Source organism: Urocampus carinirostris, chromosome 11 (assembly GCF_059441175.1).
Source record: "Urocampus carinirostris isolate Australia breed hairy pipefish chromosome 11, RoL_Ucar_1.0, whole genome shotgun sequence".
NCBI classification, from domain to species: Eukaryota; Metazoa; Chordata; class Actinopteri; order Syngnathiformes; family Syngnathidae; genus Urocampus; species Urocampus carinirostris.
In genome coordinates this window covers 4,514,517-4,541,735 of record NC_142359.1, presented here as the reverse complement: position 1 = coordinate 4,541,735, position 27,219 = coordinate 4,514,517, and the positions used below count along the sequence as shown (strand labels likewise).

Here is a 27,219-nt window from a genome sequence, read left to right as displayed (position 1 = left end):
GAAAGCCAATCTGTCGATGAGCTGCAGCTGGCGCCACACGGGCGGGGTCAATTGGGTGCCATAGCAACCGTGACAGATATATATATTTATATATAGTAATAAAGTACTAGTCCTAAAAAAATAGTTTTTGTGCCACCGTTGTCCGTACAACAAAATTACAAAAGTAAATATCAAATTTAGTCCTTTAAATAAGAGACCTAATGTATTTATTTATTTTGTTCTGAAAAAAGATATATACTACAAAAATATTACGACAGAAATATGACAAAAATAAAGGAAATACTGAAAATCTACAGGGGTCTCAAACCTGTTTCAAGCTGCTACTTTTTGTACTACAGAAATACTTCAAAAACACAACTACAGTAATACTATAGAACTATTACAAAACTATCACATTCAGTGCTTAAAAATCGGGACCTCAATGTATTATTTTGCTTCTTGGAAAAAAATACTACCACAGGATAATTACTACATAAATACTACTACAGATATATTAAGAAATATTACAAAAATAGCTTCCATGGAAACACTTGGAAACTACAGAAATACAAAAAAAATACAGTTACATTAATACAAAAAAAAGGGTCATTAAAAAAATATCAAATTTAATGGTTAAAAACAGGGACCTATTATTATTTTGCTTTCATTCTGAGAAGAAAAAAATACAACAGAAAATAATACAATAACATAATTACTACAAAAATACTACAACCGGATAACTACTACAGAGATACTAAGAAAAACTGCAGAATACTACAAAACGCTTCTATGGAAACAACTACAGAAATACTACAACATTATTCCAAAATATTCAGTGTTTAAAACAGGGACACCATCTACAATTCTGCTTTCATTCTGAGAAGGAAAAATAAATACTATAGAAATACTACTCGGCCCACAGTGCTACTACAAAATACTACAGTACGACAAAAATGCCTCAATAGAAACACTACGACAGAGATCCTACTAATGAATACAAAAACAATACAAAAATAAATCTACAGTGATTCTTCCTCATGCCATGAGGCTCTTTAACTCCCTCCGGGGGAGTAAAACCCCACATTTGCATATTACCCTATTTTTATTAGTGTGTATTTTCCGTAGCACTATTTAAATACTCTATAACAACACATTGTATTGGATATTTTTGTATTCTATATATTTTATTTTATTATTTTATTTTTCAACACAAGAATACTGCTGCAATTAATCTATCTATCTATCTATCTTTCTATGCTACTATATCTTTATTATCTATCTATCTATGCTACTATATCTTTATTATCTATCTATCTATATCTTTATTATCTATCTATCTATCTATCTATGCTATATCTTTATTATCTATCTATCTATCTATCTATATCTTTATTATCTATCTATCTATCGATCGCCGCAAAGAACGCCCATTTCCCGCGTATGCCCTACCTGATTGGCCGTAGAACTTTTCCCACTTTTGATTGGTTGGCACTGCTGTCAGTCACCGTGCTTCCGGATTTACCGTCGGTTTGTTGTGAGTTCCTAACTTTTGACTGAGTCGGTAAGTTTTTCGTATAAACGAATTTAGCTACAGAAAATTTTCATATCTTTTCAAATAGAGAATATTTCACAATAGTTGTCACAAATGAGTCGAAACGTTTTGGGAACTTTTCTAGCGTACCGAAACGATTGGCACACATTTTCCCGTGGAATTTCCTTCCCGTCGTTTTTCTCGGATTAGTATTTAATAATAGTCTTAAATCACAAGTCTAATATTCTCTTTACCTGTTAAAATATTTCTTTATGTCACTGATTCTATACATTTTTTATACACATCATTTCATTTATTTAGTCGTAATCAGTCTATAACTTTAGTCGTCTTTTATTTTGTAATATCATCTTTCTTTTTTGAGTGAATTACGCAAAAAAAGACAGGATATATTATTTTAAGTTCATGAGATGTATAAACACACTAATTATTTAAAGCTTTTGGCCGTTTTACCGAAATACAATTGATTTCCTCATTAAAAGTTGAGCGTTTTGAGCATAACTTCCCCAGAGACGATAGTCATCAGTAGATTCTCCACTCAACTGTATGCAGGGTCTGTACGGGTGCTTGAAATCCTTGAATTTTAATGTTGTGTTTTCAAGCTCAGGAAAATGCTTGAATTTTGGGTGAGGTGTTTGAAAAAGCTTGAAACTGCTGCCGTTGCCATGTTTATGACTCAAGCCAAGCCAACTCAAGTCATGTTTATTTGTGACGCCCTTAATCATAAAGAGTCTCAAAGGGCTGTACAGACCACAGATTATTGCAAACCACAGACTATTATGACACCATCACCTGATCTAAAACCTACATGAGGGCAAATAATACACCTATTATCAACATAAAATATAGGTTATTCATAAGCTATGGAATAGAAGTGTGTTTTAAGCCTAGATTGAAACAGTTCCACTGAGGTTGCAGATCCAATCTCAGGGGGAAGAACATTCCACAGGACTGGGGCCTGAATGGAAAATGCACTCGAACAAGATTTCTTTTTGGCTCTTGGGATCACTAGTAGACCAGCATTTTCAGAGCGAAGGCTCCGGCCAGGAACATAGGAAAGATATGAGTGAGCAAGTCCATGCATGATTTTGTGTAATACCAACAGAACCTTAAAATCACATCTTAAGCTAACAGGGATCCAATGCAGGTTAGCTAAAATCGGGGTCATGTGATCGAACTACAAACCACTCAATGAAAAAATGTTTTTTTTAAAAAGTGCATGAACATGACACTGACACACCTGCGCTGGTGGTTTGTCATTATGGCATTGTCAGGTGAAGATTCACCGCCCCCTACTGGTCTCACCCAAGAAGACAGCTCTATTTAGAACACTTGCTCTTCGGCTCCCAGACACTTTTTTGCTTTCTTCATGATATATTATCAATAAAATGCACCAAATTATTGAATAATTAGTTATTTCAAAGGTTTTGCTGGGATCCCTGCAAAACACATAAAACATAAACCGAGATACATTCAATCTTAGCTTTTTACACACTGAACAGATTTAAAGCCTAACAACGACACAAAATCCATGAAAATGCGAAACAATAAATGCACATAATTAAAAGTATTAACTCCTCAGGGGTATAAAGAAATGATAAAATGGGGAAAATAATTCCATAATCAATTTAGACATAGATCTTCTGAAAAACGTGCAAAAGAATATAAATTATAATAAACAAAATATCAGCAGTCTCTAAGATTGAAGGATTGGAAGCTATATCATTAAAATTAGTCCAAATTTGGCTCATTTTCCTGCGTTTTATACACACAGTATTTTCTTTCGTTTTTCGTTTTCTGTATTAAACGTGATTATTAGCCAACGCCTTCCTGTGTTAGTAAACAAGTGTGGACGTAGCCAAGCTGTGCATGCGTTCTCGAAGCAGAATGGCAGAATTCATGTCAGTTTATAGCACCCCATTGACACAAAACATACATCATAGATGGGAGTAGCTCAAAATATCACAAAGTATGTGCTCGCAGCAAGATAGTGACGTTATTTTAGTCATCCAAATAAACAACAACAAAAAAGTTTTGATCGGTGCTTTATTCCTTCCTTTGACGGTACTGGAAAAATTGGCCTTGAAAGTGCTTAAATTTGGCCGTGAAAAAGGTGAGCGCACCCTGTTTATGTTTGACTAGTAATATATTCATCATAAAACACCTCGGCCTTTGCAAAAGTGAATTATCTGTTAGTTGGTTTATGCGCAGAATATATTCCGTAATAAAACTGTCAGGACCAGAACGGAGACAGGACCCAATTGCGTTACGTTTCTCACAAGAAAGATAAGGGCTGCGCCCACGATCCGGTGTTCGCTAGGGGCGGTAAGCAAGTTGCTCTCGTACTCGGATTGTGATCCGAACCTGGAAGTGGATCTTCCGTAGCGAGCGATGGCGGTGTCGAGAACGGAAAAACAGGCCGATAGACGGGACAGCAGAGCAAAAACGTGGTTGGGGTCAGAAACGGGTCGTAAGCCGGGACGGGAGAGCAGACGTGGTCGGGATCAAAAATGTGGTCGTAAGTCGAGACGGGAGAGCAGACGTGGTCAGGATCAAAACAGGTGGTAGCCGGAGACAGACGGGAGCTAAAACGGGACAGGTGGGAGTCGAGGTGAAAAAATCATGACATAAAACCTTGATTGAAAATCTTCATCTTTTTTCAGCCTCCATTTTGAAATCCTGCCTCCTCGGTATCTTGAACCGACAAACACTCTGAGAGAAAAAAAGGCATCCCTCAACACTGTTGAACAGCTACGAGTAACCTGGCGAAACATGTCAGGAGCCGACCTAAGAAGGAGAGGACGGCCGAGTAGAATATTCTTGCTGCTGCACGACCAACATGTCGAAGTCGATCCGGAAGGTACCGTCCTGCTGCCTCGGGGTTCCATGTGCTCGGAAACACAATCCAGTAGGAGCACATCCGAGTTGGCGTCTGTCAAGGTACCGTCTGTAAAACAACAGTCCTACTCTATAGTAGACCTCGGCACTGGAGGGCATGTCCTACATGATTTTGGATGTTTCTCTACTTCGACTTAGGTGATATGAATGATCAAGCATGAAAATCTCTCACCTTGTGGAGAAATTCACTGTTTCGAAGTCAGAAAGGGGGACCTATGTGAATCGTGTAGATCCGAGGAGAAAGTGTTTTGGGATTTTGCATAGAATGAACATTTGAGGCGCTGCGTTCAAGTACCAGTAGAAGTACCGTATTTTCCGCACTATAAGGCGCACCTAGAAGTCTTAATTTTTTTCAAAAGCTGACCATGCGCCTTATAATACAGTGCGCCTTATATATGGCTCAATATTAAATCGCGAGGTCTCGCAACTTACGCAACAGCCGCCGACTCGATTTTCCCCCGAACGTGGCGTAGTCCGCGGTGTATGCTGGGATTTATATACCGCCGTTTGATTGGCTAACCAATGTGTCAATCATCAGTTAAATCGATCGCTATTGGCTGAAGTTATTCGGAGCCTCGGATAGGCTAGAGGGTCGAAACAAACCCTGCAATTGGCCGAAAAAGATGTGTCAATCATCCGTTAAATCGATCGCTATTGGCTGAAGTTATCCGGAGCCTCGGATAGGCTAGAGGGCCAAAACAAACCCTGCAATTGGCCGAAAAATATGTGTCAATCATCAGTTAAATCGATCGCTATTGGCTGAAGTTATTCGGAGCCTCGGATAGGCTAGAGGGCCATAACAAACCCTGCAATTGGCCGAAAAAGATGTGTCAATCATCAGTTGAATCGATCGCTATTGGCCGAAGTTATTCGGAGCCTCGGATAGGCTAGAGGGCCGAAACAAACCCTGCAATTGGCCGAAAAAGATGACGGAATAGCAAGCTTGCTAAACTACGCCATAAAGAAACATGTTTCATTAGTCTGTATTTGTAAATATTTGACTCTCCTGGATTTACTACACTCACGGTTGTAAGAAGACCATGATTGCGTATCATTATTGAACGTGAGAACTTAGGTGAGCTATGAGGCTTTATATTTTCCCGGTATCTTGTTTTAGAACGATCTTGATGTTGCTGTGATGAGTTGAGTGAATTCAACTCAATTCCAAGTGTTTATTGTCATATGCACAGTAAAGTTGCGAGCGAAAAAGAAAATAGAAACTAAGGAATGGTTGGCATTTCTTGAATCCCAAGACTTTAACCTTCCGAATGATATTTGAAATGATGCATTTGAGTGACATCGTACGGACACCGCATCCGCACGTGTCTACGACACGTATTTGCTTTCTTGCCAGCTTTCGGAACGTTAAGGGGGTAATAAGTTTGAGTGAACTATCTGACTGTTTTGTCGACGTTCCCATTGTAGCGCCTTATAATCCGGTGCGCCTTATCTATGGAAGATATAGGACCAAAAACTATTTTTTGGGGGTGCGCCCTATAACCCGGTGCGCCCTATAGTGTGGAAAATACGGTAATTTCCTGTTTGGCTGTGCATTATTATGTTAACAGTGAGGATCACTACAGCAGATGAGTCAAACCAAATGTCTGCGTTTCTAGCCAATCAGTGCGAAGAATGGTCAAATGCGGGCTAAATTTAAGCGCAGCTCGAATGAGTCAGGCCTGTGGATTTTGGCCTCATCGGTTGCATGTTTGCAAATTCTAATTTTGGTTCTTCGTAAGGAACACACTTCTCTCTTTGGCGGGGGGACAGCTGAATGAGAATTGGACATCTATCCATACTATGTTTTTTCTTGTAGAAAAACTTCAATGATACCATCTTGGTACGTTTTTGTACCACTCTTTGGAATCTCTATAACAGCTATGATTTACCCATCAAAGCTCCGATGACCATTTGACAAGCATTTCTAATGGCATACCAATAAAACGGTAAAGTCAAGTCTTTTTTTTGGGGGGGGAAAGCCCTTAATCACAAGAAGTCTCAAAGGGCTGTACGGACTGTAGAATACCCTGATCTGAAACCTACACGAGGGCAAGGGAAAACACAAAAAGCTCAGCATAGAACTTTTCACTACTTTTTATGACTCTTGCTATTATACAGTCGACAGAGTTTCATGAATTGACAATAGAATATAGCCCGCATGTAAAAGTTGAATGTAGGATAGTTAAATGATGCAACACATCAAGAAAATCCGTTGAAATGCTGTAAATCCAGTTCATTGTTCACCTGTGAGACGCTAGTAGTGCCCAATCTCTGGGGATTATTTTAGCCTAGTTGCTAGCCTGGTCAGGAGCAGGCTTGCTCTAGCAGGGGTGTCAAACTCGTATGAGCTTTGGGGCCGAATGGTAGGAAAAAAAACTCACGGGGGCCGGACTAGTAGATTAAACAGAGAATGACAGTGAAAGAAACAGATTGAGAGAGAAAAGAAAGAGAGAGAGAGGGAGAGAGACAGATGACAAGAGAGAGAGCGACAGATGACGAGAGAGAGAGAGAGGGAGAGAGAGACAGATGACGAGAGAGAGAGAGAGACAGATGACGATAGAGAGAGAGAGAGCGACAGATGACGATCGAGAGAGAGAGAGCGACAGGTGACAATAGAGAGAGGTAGAGAGAGAGAGAGCGACAGGTGACCATAGAGAGAGGTAGAGAGAGAGATAGGTGACGAGAGAGGTAGAGATAGAGAGAGACAGATGACAAGAGAGGTAGAGATAGAGTGAGACAGATGACAAGAGAGAGAGAGAGAGAGAACGTGCAAGAACGAGAGAGCTCAATGGAGAGAGCTAGAGAAAGAGATGGGGAACAAAAGACAGACTGAACAAGACAGAGAGAAAGCAAAAGGGAGAGATAACAAGATAGACCCAGAGAGAGTGTGAGAAAAAGACATAGAACAAATGAGAGAGAGGGACAGAGAAAGAGATGAGAGAAAAAGAAAAGACTAACTGACAAAAAAGGGGGAAAAGAAAGAAAGAAGAAGAAAGAGAAAGGCAAATATTGAGAAAGAATGATAAATAGAGAAAAGAATGAGAGATAAAAAAAAGAGGAAGTAATATAGCTCCTGTTGCGATGCGAGCTGCGCCGGGCTTTGTCAACATCAACATCAAACTGCATCTCATGTTTCTCTTGTGCTTCTCTGTGTGTTATCTCTCGGCCCGAGTTAAAACCCTTGGCCCTCATGTTTGACACCCATGCTCTAGAGAATAAATCACCACAGTAACTGAGCCTGGCTAAATTTAACCCGCTTTCAAGCAATCAAACTCGATAAATTCAGACAAGATAAAAAACATTTATATTGGCTTGAAGGCAGCACGGCGGCACAGGTTTTAGCACGTTTGTGGCACAGTTCTAAGGTCATGAGATCGAACCTCCTGTGTGGAGTTTGCATGTTCTCCCCGTGCTTGCGTGGGTTTCCTCCGGGCACTCCGGTTTCCTCTCACATCCCAAAAATATGCATGTCAGGTTAATTGGTGGGTCAAAATTGACCCTAGGTGTGTACGATTGAGTTATCTGTCTTCCTGTGCCCTGCGACTGGTTGGCAACCAGTTCAGGGTGTCCCCTGCTCACTGCCTGAAAGTAGCTGGGATGGGCTCCAGCACCCCCGCAGCCCTACTGAGGATAAGCGGTGCAGATAATGGATGGATGGATATTGGCTTGGATTGGACGGTGTACACTGGCAGGCGCTCTTTGATGATCCTGGTGACTGGAATCCGCTGAAGAACAGAAAAACTTCCAAAATCATGCAGGACATGCGGTCCCCCAAGACCGGAGTGCCCAGGTCTGCTTTATAGCTACCAGGAATGGTTTTTGTGATCACGTCATGTTCGGTTTGTACCCAGATGCTGGAATTTGACATCAGGACACATTTAAGTAGAAGAGTCCTGCTTGAAGTCCCAAGTGATCTTGTTGGATTCTTGGAACCTGTTGCCCCAGAGACTCGCGTGGACCTATTGCGTAAGTTATTTACCAAGGATGGACTGATACCGATTATTAGCAATAAGAGGAGGCCGATGCCTGATATTTGGAACTGTAAAAGTTTAAAAAATGGCAAAAAACAAAGAATATTTGTTAGAAATTAAAATAAAACTTCATTAGTTCTCTGAAAACTTTAATAGGAAAAGTATTGTAACACAACTAACAGGTAAACCTGGTTGATAAACATTTTAAGCAATCACAAAAAAAACGAATAAATTCGTATTGCAAAAACCAATCAAATTTTCAACAAAGCTTGCGAATTGTAAAGTGCGGGCACTCCTGTTTGAGAGCCAAATTGACAAACTAACGTTATGGTAACAGCTAATCACTCCGCTTTCCACACGAGCATGCTTTTTACGCTCGCTCTCGATCACAAACACACATGCTTGATGGACGAACTAATTTTCTGACAAGCGCTAATGTATCGGTCTCCACCTGAACGTGCTTCCCTAAAACCAGTGTCTGAAACTCATGAGAAAAAGTTAGCGGAGACCAGGGCAGACAACTCTGAAAAGTTGCCTGCCCAGCCATAAAGTTGCCTGCCCTATTTTTCACAACTGGAAACACAATAAGACGACTCATCGCAAAAAAAACTATTGTTGCAATGTACTAAGGATTGATAATGTATATAACAGAACAACACTTTAAAATTAAGTTTATTATATATCTACTCATAACATTCATTGCATGTATATGACATCGCTGTTTTCCATCTACCTGTATTTACTCCTCTTCATTCATGCAATGTTTGCGTTGCGTCGTCTGCTACAAGCCACGTGAGCTCCTCTTTCCACGATGCTTTTTATGTACATTTACGTTTTGGAGCGTCATCCATTTTGTTACCTTCTTTTGAATCTTTCTTCTGGGGCTGAAGTTTTGGCTTGACTCCTCGCCACTTATCCATTTTTCTTGTGTTCTCTGTGCATCTCCTTTGGAAAATGATATGCAAATGCATGACCTTATAATGTCGGGAGAGTCCGGAAGCACGAAGTTATTCGATGCAGGCTTCTCATTGGCTACAAAGTATGCAAATTGACAAACAAATCGAAATTCCGAAATTTCCAAACCGAACGAAGATTTCGAAATCAGAATAAGGCAAACGCTTGATTTGAAAAAAAATCTTTTGCTTTTTTTTTCCCCCTTGAAAAAGTTGTTGGCCACCCGGGCGAAGACTTTTGTAAGTTGTACGCCCGACGTAAAAGATTTACGCCCCGGGCGTCCGGGCTGACGTTATTTCAGACACTGCTAAAATAATTAACTACTCTTTTTATGCTATATGTTGATCACACACACGCTTTTCTAACTCGGACTTTTTAAAATTCCAATATTATCAGCAGTTTTGATTCACAGGCATGACGGGACTCGGTAGTTAGCAAAGCTGCTGCTCTTTACTCTAGCGTTTATTCTTCTGCCTATTGTGACATTGGTAATAGTCGAAAGATATAGCGCACTGGTCGCTTGTCCAGTCAGAGAGAGATGCTTGGCTGCATCTGAGCCTAAATAACCCAGTTTTAAAAATATTTAATCAAGCCGTCGAATAAATAAAAATGCTGATACTGATATCCTGCAAGTTCCCAAATATCGGTCCTGAAAATCAACCGCCCGATAATTTACAAACAAAAAGTTGAAACAGGTGTCTTAGTTGTGTTGCTTTCTTCAGGGAACCGTGAAAAGTTGCTGGACTTTGCCAACTTGCCTGCTGGCACGCCACTTTGGGTCCAAATGGACCGAGCAGACGAGCTCGCTGAAGCTGAACTCAAATACATCGGGCCAATGATGGAAGGGTCCAGAGCTCAATATTTTGGTGTGCAACTGAAGGTAAAGTACCGCATTTATTTGCGTATAACGTACTTTTTGGTTTTGTTTTTAATCTAAAAAAGAGAACACCGAACTATAGATCTGGAACTGGATCACAATTCATATAGATGACAAATGAAAAGGCTTTTGTTTTTATGTCATTAAGACACCAGTCGTAGTCGGTGACTGAGACAAATGCTAATTTTACAATGACAATACAGTACAATGCTATTAGAATTGCATTTTTCATGTGTTGAAACACACACAAAATGAACATTCATCTCTGGTACTGTGACTAAAATGACTTTGATTACTAGGTAAAGTCTTTACCATAGCTGGTCCATTGGTTGGAATTCACTACTCTCACTGTCCGCAACCTGGGTTCTATTCCCGTTGCCTTCATTTGCCAACATTGTGCCGAGAAAAAATGAGACCACATTCTGGAATTCTAGCTCTTTCTCTTTCGCTCACTGATAGGAGCCTGCTATTTCGGCTCCCAAACGCCCCATGAGATTTTTGGGTTTTTAAATGATATATTAGCAATTATTATGAAACATTTTGCACCGGATTAATTCATTTTGTAAATGTCCTAGGAGCCAAGTGGTTAAAGGATCCAACTAACCAACCAATTTGGCTACTGTGTTATAATAGCCTTTATCGTTTTGATATACAGTGATTTTTTTTTTTTTACCTCATTTACAATCAAAATATTTTTTTTATTGTTGTTTATTTGGATGACTAAAATAACGTCACTATCTTGCTGCTAGCACATACTTTTTGCTATTTTAAACTGCTCCCTTTCAAATCCTTCATACTAGGCAAACAACCCAGAGGCAATTCCACTCGTATTGTTTAATCACGAGCGCCTCCAAGAGAGTGAGAGAAAGAAAGAGGAAGAGAAAGAGAGACAATGGCAAAGAGGGAAAGAGCGAGTGAGAAGGAGAGAATTACAGAGACAAAAAGAGAGTGAGAAAAAGAGAGGAAACAGAAAAAGAAATGGTAAGAATAAGAGAGAAAGCGAGGGAGAGAAAGAAAGAGGATGAGATAGAGGCTAAGAGACAATGGCAAAGAGGGTAAGAGTGAAAAAGCGAGAGAGAAGAGAATTACAGAGAGACAAGAGAGTGAGAAAAAGAGAGGAAACAGAAAGAAATTGTAAGAGTAAGAGAGAGCGAGAGAAAGAAAGAAGAAGAGAGAGGCCAAGAGACAATGGCAAAGAAGGAAAGAGAGAGAGAAGGAGAGAATTACAGAGAAACAAAAAAGAGAGTGTGAGAAAAAGAAAGGAAACAGAAAGAGAAATGGTAAAAGTAAGAGAGAGAGAGAGAGAGAGAGAAAGAGGAAGAGATAGAGGCCAAGAGACAATGGCAAAGAGGGTAAGAGTGAAAAAGCGAGAGAGAAGGAGAGAATTACAGAGAGACAAAAAGAGTGAGAAAAAGAGAGGAAACAGAAAGAAATGGTAAGAGAGAGAAAGAAGAAGAAGAAGAGAGAGAGAGGCCAAGAGACAGTGAGAGTAGTGAATTCCAACCAATGGACCAGCTATGGTAAAGACTTTACCTAGTAATCAAAGTCATTTTAGTCACAGTACCAGAGATGAATGTTCATTTTGTGTGTGTTTCAACGAGAGAGAAGGAGAGAACTACTGAGACAAAAAGAGAGTGAGAAACAGAGAGGAAACAGAAAGAGAAATGTTAAGAGTAAGAGAGATAGAGAAAGGGTCTTTTGAAGGGAGCCGGCTCCTTATTGAAGTTGAGCCGGCTCATAGAGCCGTTTTGTTCGCAAACGACCCATCACTAACATCTGTACAAGGGATTTCCAACCTTTTTCAAGCCGAGAGCAACTTTTTACTGTTAATTAGAGCGAATGTTTTATGTGCATTTCTAAAATAACAACTTATCAAGTTATTACTATGTTTTTACCAGGTTAATTATCGGTTGAATAGACTCAGTTAACCCCTAAAAAATATCATTTTACTGTAAACTAAATATTAGCCCAGCACTGGTGAGCTTATTTCAGAACTGGTCAGCAGGTAACTGGTCACCTTTGGTTTATACACATCAATACAGTAAAACTTTGGGAGTATTGGTCAGCTCATTAAATCATCCCCTTTTTTTGGTGACAGGGCTCTGCAGTGGGTAAGGGCTGCAATTCCAACGGTCTCTTCCCTTGTCCCGAAGGCTGTGCCGCCTTCCTGCCGGTCAGCCACATCAAGCTTAGATCCTGGTCCAGCAGCAACGAGCCCGAAAGGGAACAGGGAAGGGAGCAAGGAAGGGAGCAAGGAAGGGAACAGGGAAGGGAACAGGGAAGGGAACAGGGAAGGGAACAGGGAAGGGAACAGGGAAGAGAACAGGGAAGGGAACATGGAAGGGAACCTGGAAGAGAACGCCCTCCTCGCCGCAGCACCGTCAGCCACCATCACAGTGACACTCGACCTGCGCACATCCAGCCACTCCCCAGGCATATCCATCTCCCCCAGGCCTCTGTTCCTCATCCATCTCACTTTTCCGATGACTTTACTGAGCAGGAGCCTCACCGCCCGTCCCGAGGCCCCGCATCGCCGCTGCCTTTCGCGGTCGGTGATCGCGTGAGCATCTCCTTGGAGGACGCACCCGTAAGCGGAGAGGTGCGCTTCTGTGGTCCGCTGCCCCGTCAGGGTTTATTTCTGATTCATGTGGGCATCTTGCTGGTTAGTTGCTTCATTCAGTGTGAGGATGTTTCAAACTGGCACCTGTTAATCGATTTTTGTTTTAGGACACACCTAAAGGGAACTGGGACGGCCATTACAGAGGAGAGAAGCTCTGCCAAATTCCTTCTGCTATATATGGAAAACTGCTGCCTTCTTCAAAAGTTTCCCCAGGTACTTTTTTTCTAATCTTTTTAATTGCAATTACAGCATTGTGAAAGCTACAGTATTACTTAAATTATCGCGGTTCATGGGGGGGCAGACCCCACCGGGGAACGTGGAGATCCACTTAGTGACGCCCCATTTATAGAATTCCCCAAAAGTTAAACGTACCTCGAGATGATGTCCTTCAACGACTAAAAGCATATGACCGTATATACCATCAGGCTGAAGATACAAAAGATTATGGAGGGCCCGCCTCGGGAAAAGCCTGATCCCCTCTGCCATTACCTTTTTAAACAACAGGCCCCGCCAACCCATCGAATCAGTCAGCTGTCATTGTCTATTCTCATTGTCATTCTGCTGGGTTTGTTTATGTCTGTTGTTTCCCCCCCCGGACCATCCTTGGGAGTAAGGGGACCAATAAATAAAATTTAAAGATGGAAGATTGAATTTGGCTGCCTGGAGTGGTTGGTAGAAAGAAGTTTCATGACCTAATTTTGCTGCCAGAGGTTGTTAGAGACCTCACAAAAGCATACCTGCTCTTGAAAGCAGAAGTTTATGATTTTTGGGGGGTATTTATTTTTGGTGCCTTGACACAAGTCTGAAGACACTCGCAGAAGCTTAAATTGTGTAAGTCCTCACAAAAATCAGAACAGCTCTTTTGCAGTCACACACAGACACACAGACAAATCAGGATTTATAAAGTAGATTATATACAGGGTGACCCAAAAAGATGCATACCCATATTTTATTCGATAAAAAAATCCATTTTTTAACGAGTGTCTTTTCTGTTGCAGGACGTGAAAGGTGAACCTATGGATGATCATTTGCAGCTATGGTTGCCCTGTAAATGTCTTGGACGAATCAGCAGAAGATATTCTCCCTGGAGACTTATTTTGCGACAAAATCATACCAAATTGTACAGATTCCGTTTCGAAAGCGTTTCCATTGTGGCAACTTTCCATCAAAATCAACAATTGTTAGTTGGATTAAGAAGTTTAGAGAGCATGGAACTGTAGTGGACCTATGTTCTAAAGCCACAGGGGGAAGTGCAAGGACAGAAGAAAACATTGCTGCAGTAAGGGACTCAGTAGGACGCAGCCCTAGGAAATCAGTGTGTAGACGCAGCCAAGAACTCGGAATGACAAGGGAGTCACTGCGGCGTGTTCTTACTTCTGATTTGCACCTATACCCATACGAGATCCATCTCTCATCTCATCTCATTAGCTGCACCGCTTATCCTCAGTAGGGTCGCGGGGGTGCTGGAGCCCATCCCAGCAATCATCGGGCAGTGGGCGGGGGACACCCTGAACTGGTTGCCAGCCAATCGCAGGGCACACAGGGACAGACAACTCGCTCGCTCAGTCACACCTAGGGACAATTTGGACCGGCCAATCCACCTGAAATGCATGTCTTTGGAATGTGGGAGGAAACCGGAGTGCCCGGAGGAAACCCATGCAAGCACGGGGAGAACATACAAACTCCGCACAGTAAGTCCGGTAGCCGGATTTGAACCCACACAGGAGGTTCCCAAGACCTTAGAACTGTGCCGCACACGTGTAACCACTGCGCCGCCGTGCTGCCCATACGAGATCCAAATAAAGCATAAATGAACTGATGCTGACAAGGAAAAGCGAGTAAAAATGGTTGAATGGTTCCGTAATGTGCTTGAAAATGATGAAAACTTTCTTAAGAACGTTTGGTTCTCAGATGAAGCCCATTTTTTGCTTTCCGGGTACGTCAATAGCAAAAACAACATTTTTGGGGGGTCGGAGGTTCCAGAAGAAGTGCTTCAGAGGCCGCTTCATTCCGTTAAATGTACTGCCTGGGTGGCCATGAGCAAACACGGGATCATCGGGCCTTTTTTTTTGTTGAATTTGATGAAAAGTTGCGACAATGGAAACGCTTTCGAAACAATCTGTACACTCTGGTATGATTTTGTCGCAAAATAGGTCTCCAGGGAGAATATCTTATTTTCAGGGCAACTATAGCTGCAAATGATCATCCATAGGTTCACCTTTCACGTCCTGCAACAGAAAAGACATTCGTTAAAAAATTGATTTTTTTATCGAATAAAATATGGGTACGTATCTTTTTGGGTCACCCTGTAGATAATGAGAAAGTGTAATGTTGAGTTCTCCATGCTGTGACAAAAAGCGTGGGCTCAAAAAGACATAAATCTCCTCATACTGTTGTCAACCACAGAGTCCCAACATCCTTCCATCCCTCCTCCAAAAGTCCTGAAGCCCATCCTCAAACCCCCCCCACCTGCCACTAAACCGCCGACCGCGTTCCCGACTGCCGCTAAACAGTCCCTGGAGTCTCAGTCCACCTCCTCCCTCAAGGTGTCTCTCATGCCGCCCCTCAAAAATCCCCCAAAACCCGTTCCCCCTACACCACCCCCCAAGCCACAATTCAATGTCCTGCCCCCGCCCCCGCCGCCACCTCCCAAACCCAGCAACCTGACGGACGAGGAGCACACGAATGGGGCGCCCCGCCCGGACGACAGCTGGGAAAACCTGGAGGTGGGCTCCATGGTGGAGGTGAACGACCCCCCGTTTTACGGCGTGATCCGTTGGATCGGGGACGTCAAGGGGGTCAACGAGGAGGTGGCGGGTATCGAGCTGGTAAAAAACTTTACGGGAAAATTTGCTGCGGTCCAGAAAAACAGAATGAAAAACGACAAATTCAAATTTGCCCACGCAGGAGGAGGAGGTGCCGGCAGGGTCCGACGGCACGTACCTGGGCGAGCGCCACTTCCGCTGTCCGCCCAATAAGGCGCTCTTCGTCAAGCTCCGGAACTGTCGACGGGATTCCCGATTCCCCGCTCCCGAAGCTCGTGTCAATCAAGTCGAGCGCTGCAATTCCATAAGTGAGCGGGTTTTTCCCCCCACGCTGTTTGTCCCGAGCGTAACGCCGGGTTTTTCGGCTCAGGTTTTGCCGAGTGGGGCAGCGAGCGGGTAGAGGACAACACCCTTCCCCCTGACGGGGAGGAGGCCAAGGAGCTGTATCAGGGCTGGAAGAAGGGCATCCAGGGCCACCTCAACTCCTGCTACCTGGACGCCACGCTATTCAGGTGCCACGCTGACCAAATCCGCCCTGTTCGGAAATGTCGATCGCGGTGGTTCTTACTGTCTTGCTGTCTGCAGTCTTTTCGCCTGCTGCAATTCAGCCGACTGGCTGTTGTTCTGTCCCCCAGACGGTACGCAGGACGGCCAGAGATCCTGTCAAGCTCAGGATTTGCTACGCAGCGAGATCGTCAACCCTCTGCGCAGGTCTGCGTGTTACTTTCGAACCTGGTCTGAAACCGCAATCCCTCTATCCTTGCCCATGCGGCGGTTTTCTCGGAGCAGCCCGAGAAATATGCCCCGAAATATATAAAACAAGATGCAGAGAAGTCTTGGAGTGAGAGGGAGAGCTCGTTTAATTATCTTAATCAGCGTACAAAACAGAGGTCTCAATCGTCTTCAGCGCCAATTGGCTTTTTATATCCTAATAATACATCTCGTATTACTTTCGCCCGTCCCCCTCGCGATGACGCACGTGTTTATCTCGAAATGCACGCTACCAGACAGAATGTTTTGTCCTCTTTCGATTTTCCCAATTACCAATTTTCCAAGAACTGTTGGGGTCGGCTTGACCGCATGTTCCCCGCCAAGAAGAACTTGGCAAAGAAGAATGTTATTCCTTAGCAGCCCAAGGCGATTATTGATAACATTCGCTGACATTTACACTCGGGAGAAACAAGCTGGGAATTTCCCGTTTTAAACTAAAGCGTTCTCCTTATGTCAAGCTCCACTCCAATAATGCACAACAGTTTCTCCTACCGAGTGGCTCCCTACCGCTTTTTCAAAAATGTTTACACATTAAAAAGATGGGGAAATATATGTTTGTTTCAATATAGTTTCTGTCGGAGGAAAAACAGGACACACACTGTTAACGTTTTCCAATGCTGTAAAAATGCGCGAAAAGTATTACATTTCAACTAGGGGTGTAACTATGAGATGAGAGGAAAGATCAGCTGGTACAAGTTAATGGAAGTGATGGGTTTGACTGCCGCTTTCTCTATCCTCACTATTTTGGTTGGAAATTCCAAATCCACACTTTTTTGTATTGCTCTTAATATTGCCGGAGAACTGTGAATTAGGAACAATAACAATAGAATATAAGCTAAGAATTTAACTTGTCTAAAAAGGATAGTGGGATGTTTGGACGTGTTCTAAGGGACTGGCAGGCCACCTGTATGATGCGGCAGGGGTAAACCAGTGAAAGTTGTCGGGCCCTGCTGTTGAACAGAAGAGTGTGTTGCGTCACCCTGACCCGAGTGACATGGTCACTTTCTTGTATCCTGTTTCATCTGGAGGGACGAAAGCATGACCAACTTGGGTGCCGAGGTGCTTAACTTGTTTGGGTGTTTGGGCATTTGGGTTGGCCATGGTCCCCAAAAATTAGTGTGTGTTTTTTGCTATTTTTTCCCTTTTTATTTTCTTTGTTATTGTATGCACTTGTCTTGCTGTCGGTCACCCCTCTTGAGGGATAGGACCAAGGTAGATAGATGGATAGATAAGAATTTAACTAAACAACCGTGAAGTCTATCCAACGTTCCATTTTGCAGGTCAGGGTACGTTTGCGCTAGCAAAACCATGGCACTAAGGCGGCTGCTGGAGGCAGCCAACAAAGACGAAGGCTTCACCAACCAGGAGAAAGGTACGTCAGCTCGACAGGAATGCCGCCACGCCGCTCCTCAATTGAATGTCTTTTCAGATCCAGAGGAGTTCCTCAACAAGCTCTTCCTGCTCCTACAAGTCGAGCCGCTCCTCAAGATAAGGTAAGGCCACACCCCTTCGTTCCCCACCCAATGATGTAATCCGTCTAACCCAGTGGCGGGCCGGGCATTTTAAACCTAGGCTTTCACTAGAGCTACGTCTGAATCAATCCAACCCTCAATAACTACTTTTTATAAAACCTTCAGTGGAGCTACAGATAGGACACATATAAAAAAATCATCAGTGATAGCTTCTGAAAATGGCAATATTATTTAGGAATATAGCCACATTTTACTCACCAAAGATCCCTTTTCAATTGTACACAAAATCCACCCCACGATTTCAATTACTCTTATCGTTGTGTTTCATCAAGAGGTTCTCTCTCAGGTGTGTGTGTGTGAATGGGTAAGTGTGAAGCACATTGTAAAGCGCTTTGGGATGTCTACAGTGACTTGAAAAGCGCTATATACATGCAGACCTGTCGTATTCTGGCAGAGGTTTTTACCCAATTTTTCCACAACCTTTTTGTTGTGTAGCTCCGTTACCGCCCCGTGGCCAATCCTAGTTTGTGAAACCGCCTGCTAGAAAGCCATGCTGTCGCCAACTTAAATCTGTTTGGTTAAAGCGACAGCCTTATCGACATGTATTAAATACTTATTCATGATTATTTGCTATGATTTATCGAATAATCATCCCTTAAAACAAAGAGGAACAGGCTCAGAAAGTGAGTTTCTTCCTCAGGGCCATCACCATCCTAAACAAGCGCGTAAAACTGAAAATGTATAGCTTGAGATTTATTTGGGATTTTTTTATTTCCTGCTGCCCAACGGTTTTTGTTGCTTTTAAGTGTTATTGCACTATTTTTCATTGCACTGCTGTCACATTGCACTATTTTTATAACTTGGGCCAGTCTCATAGCACTCTACAATTTATCCTGACGGTCTTTTATCCTATTTTTCTCTTTAAAGACAAGTCAAGTCATGTTTATTTGTATAGCCCTTAATCACAAAGAGTCTCAAAGGGCTGCACAGACTATTGCAAACCACAGACTATTATGACAGCATCACCTGATCTAGAACCTACATGAGGGGGAATAATACACAGATTTTGTCAACATAAAATATAGGTTATTCATATGCTATAGAATAGAAGTGTGTTTTAAGCTTAGATTTAAACATTTCCACTGAGGTTGCAAATCTCAGTGGGAAGAGCATTCCACAGCACCGGGGCCCGAATGGAGAACGCTCTTGAACCTGTGGATCTCTTCTTGGCTCTTGGGATCACTAGTATACCAGCATTTTCAGAGCGAAGGCTGGAGTGCCATGTCTAATCTCATTGCATACAATGTTTCCCCACGTTGATACCAAAGACCAAAAAGACAATTCTATTCTTTTTTTTTATGCCACAGAGCCTGCAAAACTGATTGTGCTGGCCTCCAGGTAGATTTCTTACCCTGGAAACAACTAATGGCTGAAATGAGATTGGTTAAATGCTTAAATATAGAAAAAGCGCGACCGGGGGGAAAGGAATGGAAGGAAGCTTGAAAGACCATTTGCAATTATTTAATAAGCGTTCATGAACAAAATATAAATAACGTACATGATTCAGATATTTTTAGGCCAGCAGAGAAGGCCTTGCAAGCCTAAATGGCCAACCACTAGTGAAACCATATCAAGTTTTTTTTTTTCTTTCTCTTAGATCGTTGTCTCAAAAGCCGCAGGAGTGTCACCTCTACCAGGTCTTCCCACCTCACGTCCCCCCGTCGGGCTCCCCCGCCGACGCCTCCATTTTGCTGCCGGCGCCGCTTTTCACTCCAATGAGGGTCGCAAGCATGCAGACCTTGCTGGAGGCCTCCTTCCTCCACGGCGGACTCAAGTTGGCAGAGGTGAGTCCATGGTTGGAACGGGTCCGGCCGATCGAACGGCAGAACACAATTCAGTTTATACCAACCTATGTTGTGGATTAACTGTTAGTCAGCAGCTTTTGAGCTGACAATAGACATCTGGCAGGGTATTATGAGATAATGTTGATGCAAGAAGTCACAAGTTGTTGACTGAGCGAGCCGGAGTCAGAAAAAAACACTTTAGATTCAGAGAAAAACATCATGTGATGTTTTTGAACACAGTATAAAGCCCAGCGTCTCTTGGAGGAACTTTGAAGTGTGTTCCCTTTGGGCCATATTTCTGTCTCTGCGTATATTTTGGGGCGACGCCCAACGACGTCCTCTCCAAAACCTATTGACAGAAAAACATCGTGGATCGGAGATAGGAGCATATAAATAATAAGAATAATAAATAAGCACAAAGTACGGTGCAGTGAAAAAGTATATTTCCCCCTTCCTGATTTTTTTTTTATTGCATATTTATTACTCGCAAAAGTTTCAACTCATCAAACAAATTTAAGTATTACAAAGAGACAATCCAATGATTTAAAAATGTGATATTGTGATATTGATTTAATTTATGAAGGCATCAAAAAAATCAAAACCTATCGGCTTGAGTTTCCTCCGTACACTCCCCCCACATTCAAAAAACGTACTTGGCAGGTGAACTGGTGACTCCAAATTAAGTAAGCATGTGAATGGTTATCTGTGTCCGTGCGTCCTGCGACTGGCTGGCAACCAATATAGGTTATCCCCTGCCCACCAACCGAGGACAGCTGAGATGGGCTCCGGCACCCCCGCGACCCTACTGAGAATAAGTGGTGCACACAATGGACGGAAGGATAAAAGATATACTAGCTAACACAGGTAGTAGCAAACATACAGTCTATAGTCGGCAATATTTCGCTATTTATTTCGCTATTTCACACTTGCTAGGCTTCTGGCATTCAAGTACATCTGAACCATTACATCGGCAGTGGCTCAGGGGGTAGAGCGCTCGTCTTGGGATCAAGGGATCCCAGTTCGAATCCCGGTTTGTCCGTGTTACATGTCGAAGTGTCCTTGGGTAAGACACTGAACCCTTAATGCCCCCAATAAGCAGGTTAGCGCCTTACATGGCTGCACGGCCGCTATTGGGAAATGTGAAGCACACTGTAAAGCGCTTTGGGAAGTCTTGACTTGAAAAGCGCTATATAAATGCAGATCATTTCATTTCATCTTACTAGTTCTGAAATGGGAACCGCAAACGCAGACATGCCAGTTCGGTATTGTAATGGTTTGCAGCCACAGGCTCCTACAGTGCTTTTGAAAAGGCCAGTTTCTTCTGGGAATTGCAAAAGAAATGTGTTCCTCAAGATTGTGAATTGTGCACTGGTACACACAACAGCTGGCCATGTTGTTTTTTGGAAATTGCAACTCTAAAAATACAACTCAACATTCAAATCTTTTCCCGCTCTATTCAAACTCTTACCGGTTCATCCCTGCCGGAAAGGGCTCTATTTTTTGTGCTATGTTTGTTTGACTCGCCTCCTCTCGTGGCCACGCTGCTTTCCACCACAGGCTCCGTCCTGCCTCTTTCTGCTAATGCCCCGCTTTGGGAAGGACTTCAAGATGTTTGATATCATCAAGCCCACTCTCAGCCTGGACATCACTGACCTGCTTGACGATAGTAAGTCACATTTCATATTTACAATAAAGAATTGGAAGGGGATGAGCAGTTTATATATGTCTGCATTCATATTTTACATATGTCAGCTCTGAGGCAGTGCAGCATCTGCCAGACCTTAGCCCAGTGGGAGTGCGCGGATTGTTATGGAGACCAGGACATCACACCGGGACACCTCAAGCAATACTGCAACACCTGCAACACTCAGGTACAAAAGCTCCACCCTAAAATGTCTTTCTCCTAAAGGTGGTGTTTGACGTTTGAGGTGTCTTTAAAAAGTTGAAAGTACAATTTTTTTTATATTAAGTACAAGCAAAATGGCCCGGGGTTGCTGGGCCAATAGAAGATTGGATTTGACTGCTCGGAGTAGTCAGCGGTCGGGACCTGCAGTACCCAATTTGACCGCCAGAGGCTGTTTCAGACCACACCGAAGCAGATGTTTATCGATTTTGATGGTATTTATTTGGGGTGCCTTGACACGAAACCTAGCTGAAGACACTCATTGAGATTTAAAGTAAAACTGTGTAAATTTTCACGAAAATCAGTTAAGCCATTTCGGAGCACATACAAACACACACAAATCTGGATTTATAAAGTAGTTGATCTTTGGATCAGATTTAAATTTAGATCGGTTTGAAAAAGATGTCAAACTGAATTCAAAGAGCCCTTTTTTCCACTGCACCTATCTTTTATCTTACTTTTAGCCACACCTGTCACTTTGTATTAGATATGCCCCCCTTGAAACTGATGTCTGGCAACGGGTCTGCTTTTAGGAAAGCTGTTTGGGGTGGAACACATTAGATAGGAGTAACGTCTCGCTCATCTCTGTGTTTTTGTTTGTTTCCATTTGTTAGTGTAGCTTAAAACGGGTTGAAATCCTTGAAAATGCTTGAATTTTAATTTTGTGTTTTCATGGATTGAACAGTGCTTGAATTTTGTTTAAAGTGCTCCTAGCTGAATTTAATTGTCTTTATTGTCAATTATAACAATGTTGTGAAAGAATTGTAAGCAATGAGATTAGACATGGGCATCCAGGGTAAACATTTTTGCCATGTTTCATAAGTCAGCTTGAAAATTACGCCGCACTGCTCTGTGGTAGTTTCGCTTTGCAATTGCATTTCTTCCCCTATGATTAACGGCAGCTGGCATGAGTTGGTGGAATTTTCCTATGAAGCGTCTTATGGGACTGGTGCATGCTACACCTAAACAGGCAATTAATGCAAAGATTACCTATCAGACATTTATTATGAGCCATGCAAAAATGAAGATGGCTTTTCCCAGTGGTAAATTGTTATGGGTAGAACTTCCTGCCACAGAAAATCTAAGCTAGATTTTACCCAACACCGATATCGGGAGAGGTTTGTCCCAAAAATATTTACACACATGTTGTTCGGATCCACAAATATATTCGAAGTTTACTCAACATGTAAAAATTATTTGTCCTGATAAATGTTCCCTCTAAGCTACGCGCGTGCACAATCGCGCACTGCCTGCACATTCTTAGCGCACAAAAAAATCTAGCCAGCGCACAAAAATGAGGGCTCGAAATTGCTAATTAAGAAGCGGATTAAGTCAAAGTTACAGTGCATGAAGGTAAAAATGCACGGGTTCCCATGACGCTGTTTTCTAAATGCGGTATTTTGAAGTCAATGTCGAACGAAGTTGAAAAGTAAAGTCAGTAGAGTTTTCGAGAATCGGCTTCTTCGGCTCAACTCACTAAAGAGAACCGGCTCTTTCGGGTCCCAAACAGCTCTTCAGGTTGTTTTTGCTTCTTTAATCCCTACTCGACCAAATATTATGTAAAATTGTGCACAAAATGACTTAAAGGAAGGGGGGGAAATAGAACAAAAAAGAAAAAAATACCTAAATGAAAAAGTAGTGAAAAGCTGAGAGAAAAAAGAAACAAAAGGAAGAGAAAAAGATGGAAAATAAAAATAAAATAACAGAAGAAAGTAACAAAGGAAAAAAAGTAAATAGAGAACAAAAAGAAAAAAGTAACCGCTAGGAAAAAAATAAACACAATGAGAATTTTTAAAGGAATTTTAAAAAATTAGAAAAAAACAGGGAAAAAGAAGAAAAAGTTTGTGTTGCATTCAAATAATTTCCAATTATACCAAGTCAATCTTGTTGCCAACATTGTACTTCCACTAGAAATAATGTGATTAAATACACTCCTGTATCTTGCAACCGACTAAATAAGCCCCCAAAAATGTTAGTATTATGCGTCAAAAGAAAAAAAATGAAAATCTTGTGAAAGAATTGTTGTAAAAACAAATGACTTTGTAGGCCGTAAAACCTTTGCAATAATACATTAGTCAATTCATTCAAAAGTAAAAAAATGTTTTGCATTGTGGGAAACTCAGCAAAATATAACTTGATGTCAAGTTTTGGACATGTTTGATAATGATTTAGTTTCCACACTTGGGATTGCCGTTGCTCATTGTTGTTTCTAGCGTTGCTCACCGACTTTGTGTGAACGCTCAGACCCGTAAGGAAAATTACAGGGAACATTGGTCCTGATATATTCAAGCGTGTCCTAGAAAGGCACGTACACGCACGCGTATCATGAACGAGCTGACTGAGGCTGCGATTGGGACACAAAGCAGGAGATGGCGGCAGCGAGAAAGAAAGTTCCACATTCCTTACAATCTCCGTTAACTGTTTTTCTCGCCAGGTTCACTGTCATAAGAAGCGAACATCTCACTCCCCGATGGAGCTCAGCCTCCCCGATGGGACGTGGAACGGTTCCCTGGACTGCATTCGCCAGCAGATGTCGCTATTTGCCGTCACGTGCATCGAGACCAGCCACTACGTCAGCTTCGTCAAGCACGGGGACCGTCCTTCCGATTGGCTCTTTTTCGACAGCATGGCCGACCGCCAAGGTTAGAAACCTCGGCTCCTCCCTTCTAATATCAACCCATCAAGTGGGGCGGGGCAATACTAGGGAATTTCGCTATCGATCCGATCCAAGTGAATACAGGGTCGATACCCATACTCTTCGCTTCGAAATGTCATGATCGTTGACTCATGGAGCCCTTCCCCCTTGAGTTTGTTTATAATTATGATTTACACAGAAAAAATATTTTAGGCACTAAAAATAAATAAAAAAATATTTTTTATGAAAAAATACGATACAAACAGTAATAACAAATAAATATAAATATTTATATTATAACTGTTTTAGTACAAAAGACAAGACGATCAAACCAAAAAAAGCAGCAATGTCAAGTAAAGTCATGTTTATTTGTGACTCTTAATCACAAGGAGTCTCAAAAGGCTGCACAGACTATTGCAAACTACAGACTATTATCACACAATCCCCTGATCTAAAACCTACATGAGGGCAAGGAAAAACTCAAAAACCTCAGCATGAGTCGAGTCAAGTCATGTTTATTTGTGAGGCCCTTGATTACAAGGAATCTCAAAGGGCTGCACAGACCACAGATTATTGCAAACTACAGACTATTATGACACCATCCCCTGATCTAAAACTTACATGAGGGCAAGAAAAAACCCAAAAACCTCAAGATGAGTCAAGTCATGTTTATTTGTGACGCCCTTAATCAGAAGGACTCTCAAAGGTCTGTGCAGACTACCGACTATTGCAAACTACAGACTATTATGACACCATCCCCTGATCTAAAACCTACATGAGGGCAAGGAACAACTCAAAAACCTCAACATGAGGAAAATGAATAAACCTTAAGAAGGGACCGCACTTTAGGTCATCCCCCTTCCAGGATGACCAGGCTGCAGATACAAATATTTCATAACAATAGCAAGGCAATTGAAATACTTACGGTCGCACAATCATTTGAAAATAAAATCATCGTGCAAATAGTGTAACCAATACAATCTGAAAAATAACAAGACAGCTCAAATGCCTCCCATTGCACATTCATTTGAAATGAAGTTAGTTGTGCAAAAATAGTGTGAACACAATTGGATCCAAGTTGAAAGGTATAATCTATGCATCTTCCACTGCCAATATTATTATATTGATGGTTAGTATGGGAAGTATATTGATCCCATGACGAAAGTATCGTTTCGATCCTAGCAGTCACTCAGTTCTGATAATATAGATATTTGGACCGATCTTATATTTTTGTTTCACTCAAGGCTAACACATCAACGTTCCTTTTAATCATCATCCTTCCGATCGCCTCTTTCTTCCACTCAGTCGCTTTACTTCCACATCCTCTCACGTTTAGTGACCCTATAACTAGGGTTTGCAGGACCTTTCGGTCTCCCGCCCCCCTTTCTTTGCCTTGCTGTCTCTTAGGGAGTAGAGATAGAGAGGACAGGATCCCCAGTCCCCTCGCTCCCTCCACTTTAGTCGCCTCTTACGACACCACACTTTTTTATTTATTTATTTATTTATCTTTGTTTTTGTATTTGTTTGTCTTGCTGTCGGTCACCTCTCTCGAGGGATATGACCAGGGTAGATAGATAGATAGATAGGACCGATCTTCCCACCCTTATATTTATAGGTCAGAACTTAACCCTTAGTCGGAGCCCGACCTGAATTTCGGCCCAGGTTGGGCCTCAAATGTCAATCATTATGTTTGGGTCGGCCCTGGCTCCTCTTTTGCTGGCTTTTTAAAATTCTTATCCACCCATCATCGATCTTCTTTGCCTCTCTCTCTAGTAAAGCGCAGCACTTGATTCTCAAAAACGTAATGCTTCTGAAGTTCATGGCCCTATTTTCAACCAGTCAAAATGACGGACGGCCTTACCATTTTTCCGTCGACTTTAACAAAACCTGTGAATGTTGGAACCTCTGCAGACACAGAAATATAAAAGATGTAATTAGCTATACCGTGGTGTTTAAGTTAGATTTTTTTATAGAAGTCAGGCTTTACTTATTTACAGGGTTGGGTAGGGTTACTTTAACTTGATTACTTTCAATTACTTTTGGATTACTCCAATACCAAATATGCTAATAAAAGACAAAAGAAACTAAATAGGAATAAAATGACTCCATTTTGTGCAGGCTTGACGAGTAACGGAATACATGCAACGGCAAAAATGTTGGCAAGCTGCTTGGATTTATTTTCATTTTGTTTCTGTCGCATTTTATGTTAGTTTTGCCGTAGATCAAAGAGATCAAAGCCAGGAGAGAAAGCTTACCACGTGTTGTGAGTCATCATTTTATTCACATTTAGTTTCTTTTGTCTTTTATTCACAAATTTGGTATTGGAGTAATCCAAAAGTCATTGAAAGTAATCAAGTTAAAGTAACCCCACCCAACCCTGCTTATTTATTATGAATCAACTCTCTTCCTCCCAATTCCTCACCAATAAAATGTGAATTTTTGAGTATGTTTTAGGCTCAAACTTAACTGTAAACAGCATCGACCGTCCTGTTCAATTTTTTTGTTTTTTCCTCCAGGTGGTGAGAACGGCTTCAACGTCCCGCTGGTGAGGCCGTGTCCCGAGGTGGGTTGCTACCTCAGCCTATCGGAGGAAGAGCTGGCTCGGGTGGATCCCCTTTCTCTTCCGGAACGCGCCCGGCGCCTTTTATGCGACTCTTACATGTGTTTATACCACAGTCGGGAACTCAGCCTGTACAAATGATCGTTTCTTTGGATATGGGGAAGAACGCCGCAGGTCCTTCACCACGAGCACCTGAGAAAATGTTACGATGAAAACTGCACTAGCATTTGACTTGATGTCATGTTTGCACAAATAGAGCCGTGATGTCCAAACTTGAACTCGACACTACTTGTTAACCGGTGCAAATTGCGACACATCAAATGTGTCATAAAAAATAAGGATGGAGGATTTTGGTGAATCGATAGTGATGTGTCCTTGGCGAATGTAACACCTCTGTGAGCCAGTGTTAAGTCAAGTCCTG

The 27,219-nt window shown here is 42.1% G+C and overlaps 1 protein-coding gene across 1 annotated transcript; it reads left to right on the top strand.

Moving 5' to 3' along the window:
- The first annotated feature begins 1,490 nt into the window (after positions 1-1,490).
- cyld3 (cylindromatosis (turban tumor syndrome) 3) lies at positions 1,491-27,143 on the top strand. Its single transcript, XM_088348051.1, has 17 exons — positions 1,491-1,540; positions 4,192-4,468; positions 8,278-8,392; positions 10,074-10,231; positions 12,327-12,890; positions 12,956-13,061; positions 15,255-15,676; positions 15,756-15,921; positions 15,984-16,125; positions 16,199-16,324; positions 17,665-17,756; positions 17,814-17,877; positions 19,514-19,700; positions 21,258-21,366; positions 21,453-21,571; positions 24,038-24,245; positions 26,755-27,143. The coding sequence occupies exons 2-17, from the start codon at positions 4,301-4,303 to the stop codon at positions 26,937-26,939; spliced, it is 2,931 nt and encodes a 976-aa protein (XP_088204177.1). The 5' UTR covers positions 1,491-1,540; positions 4,192-4,300; the 3' UTR covers positions 26,940-27,143.
- Positions 27,144-27,219: the final 76 nt, after the last annotated feature.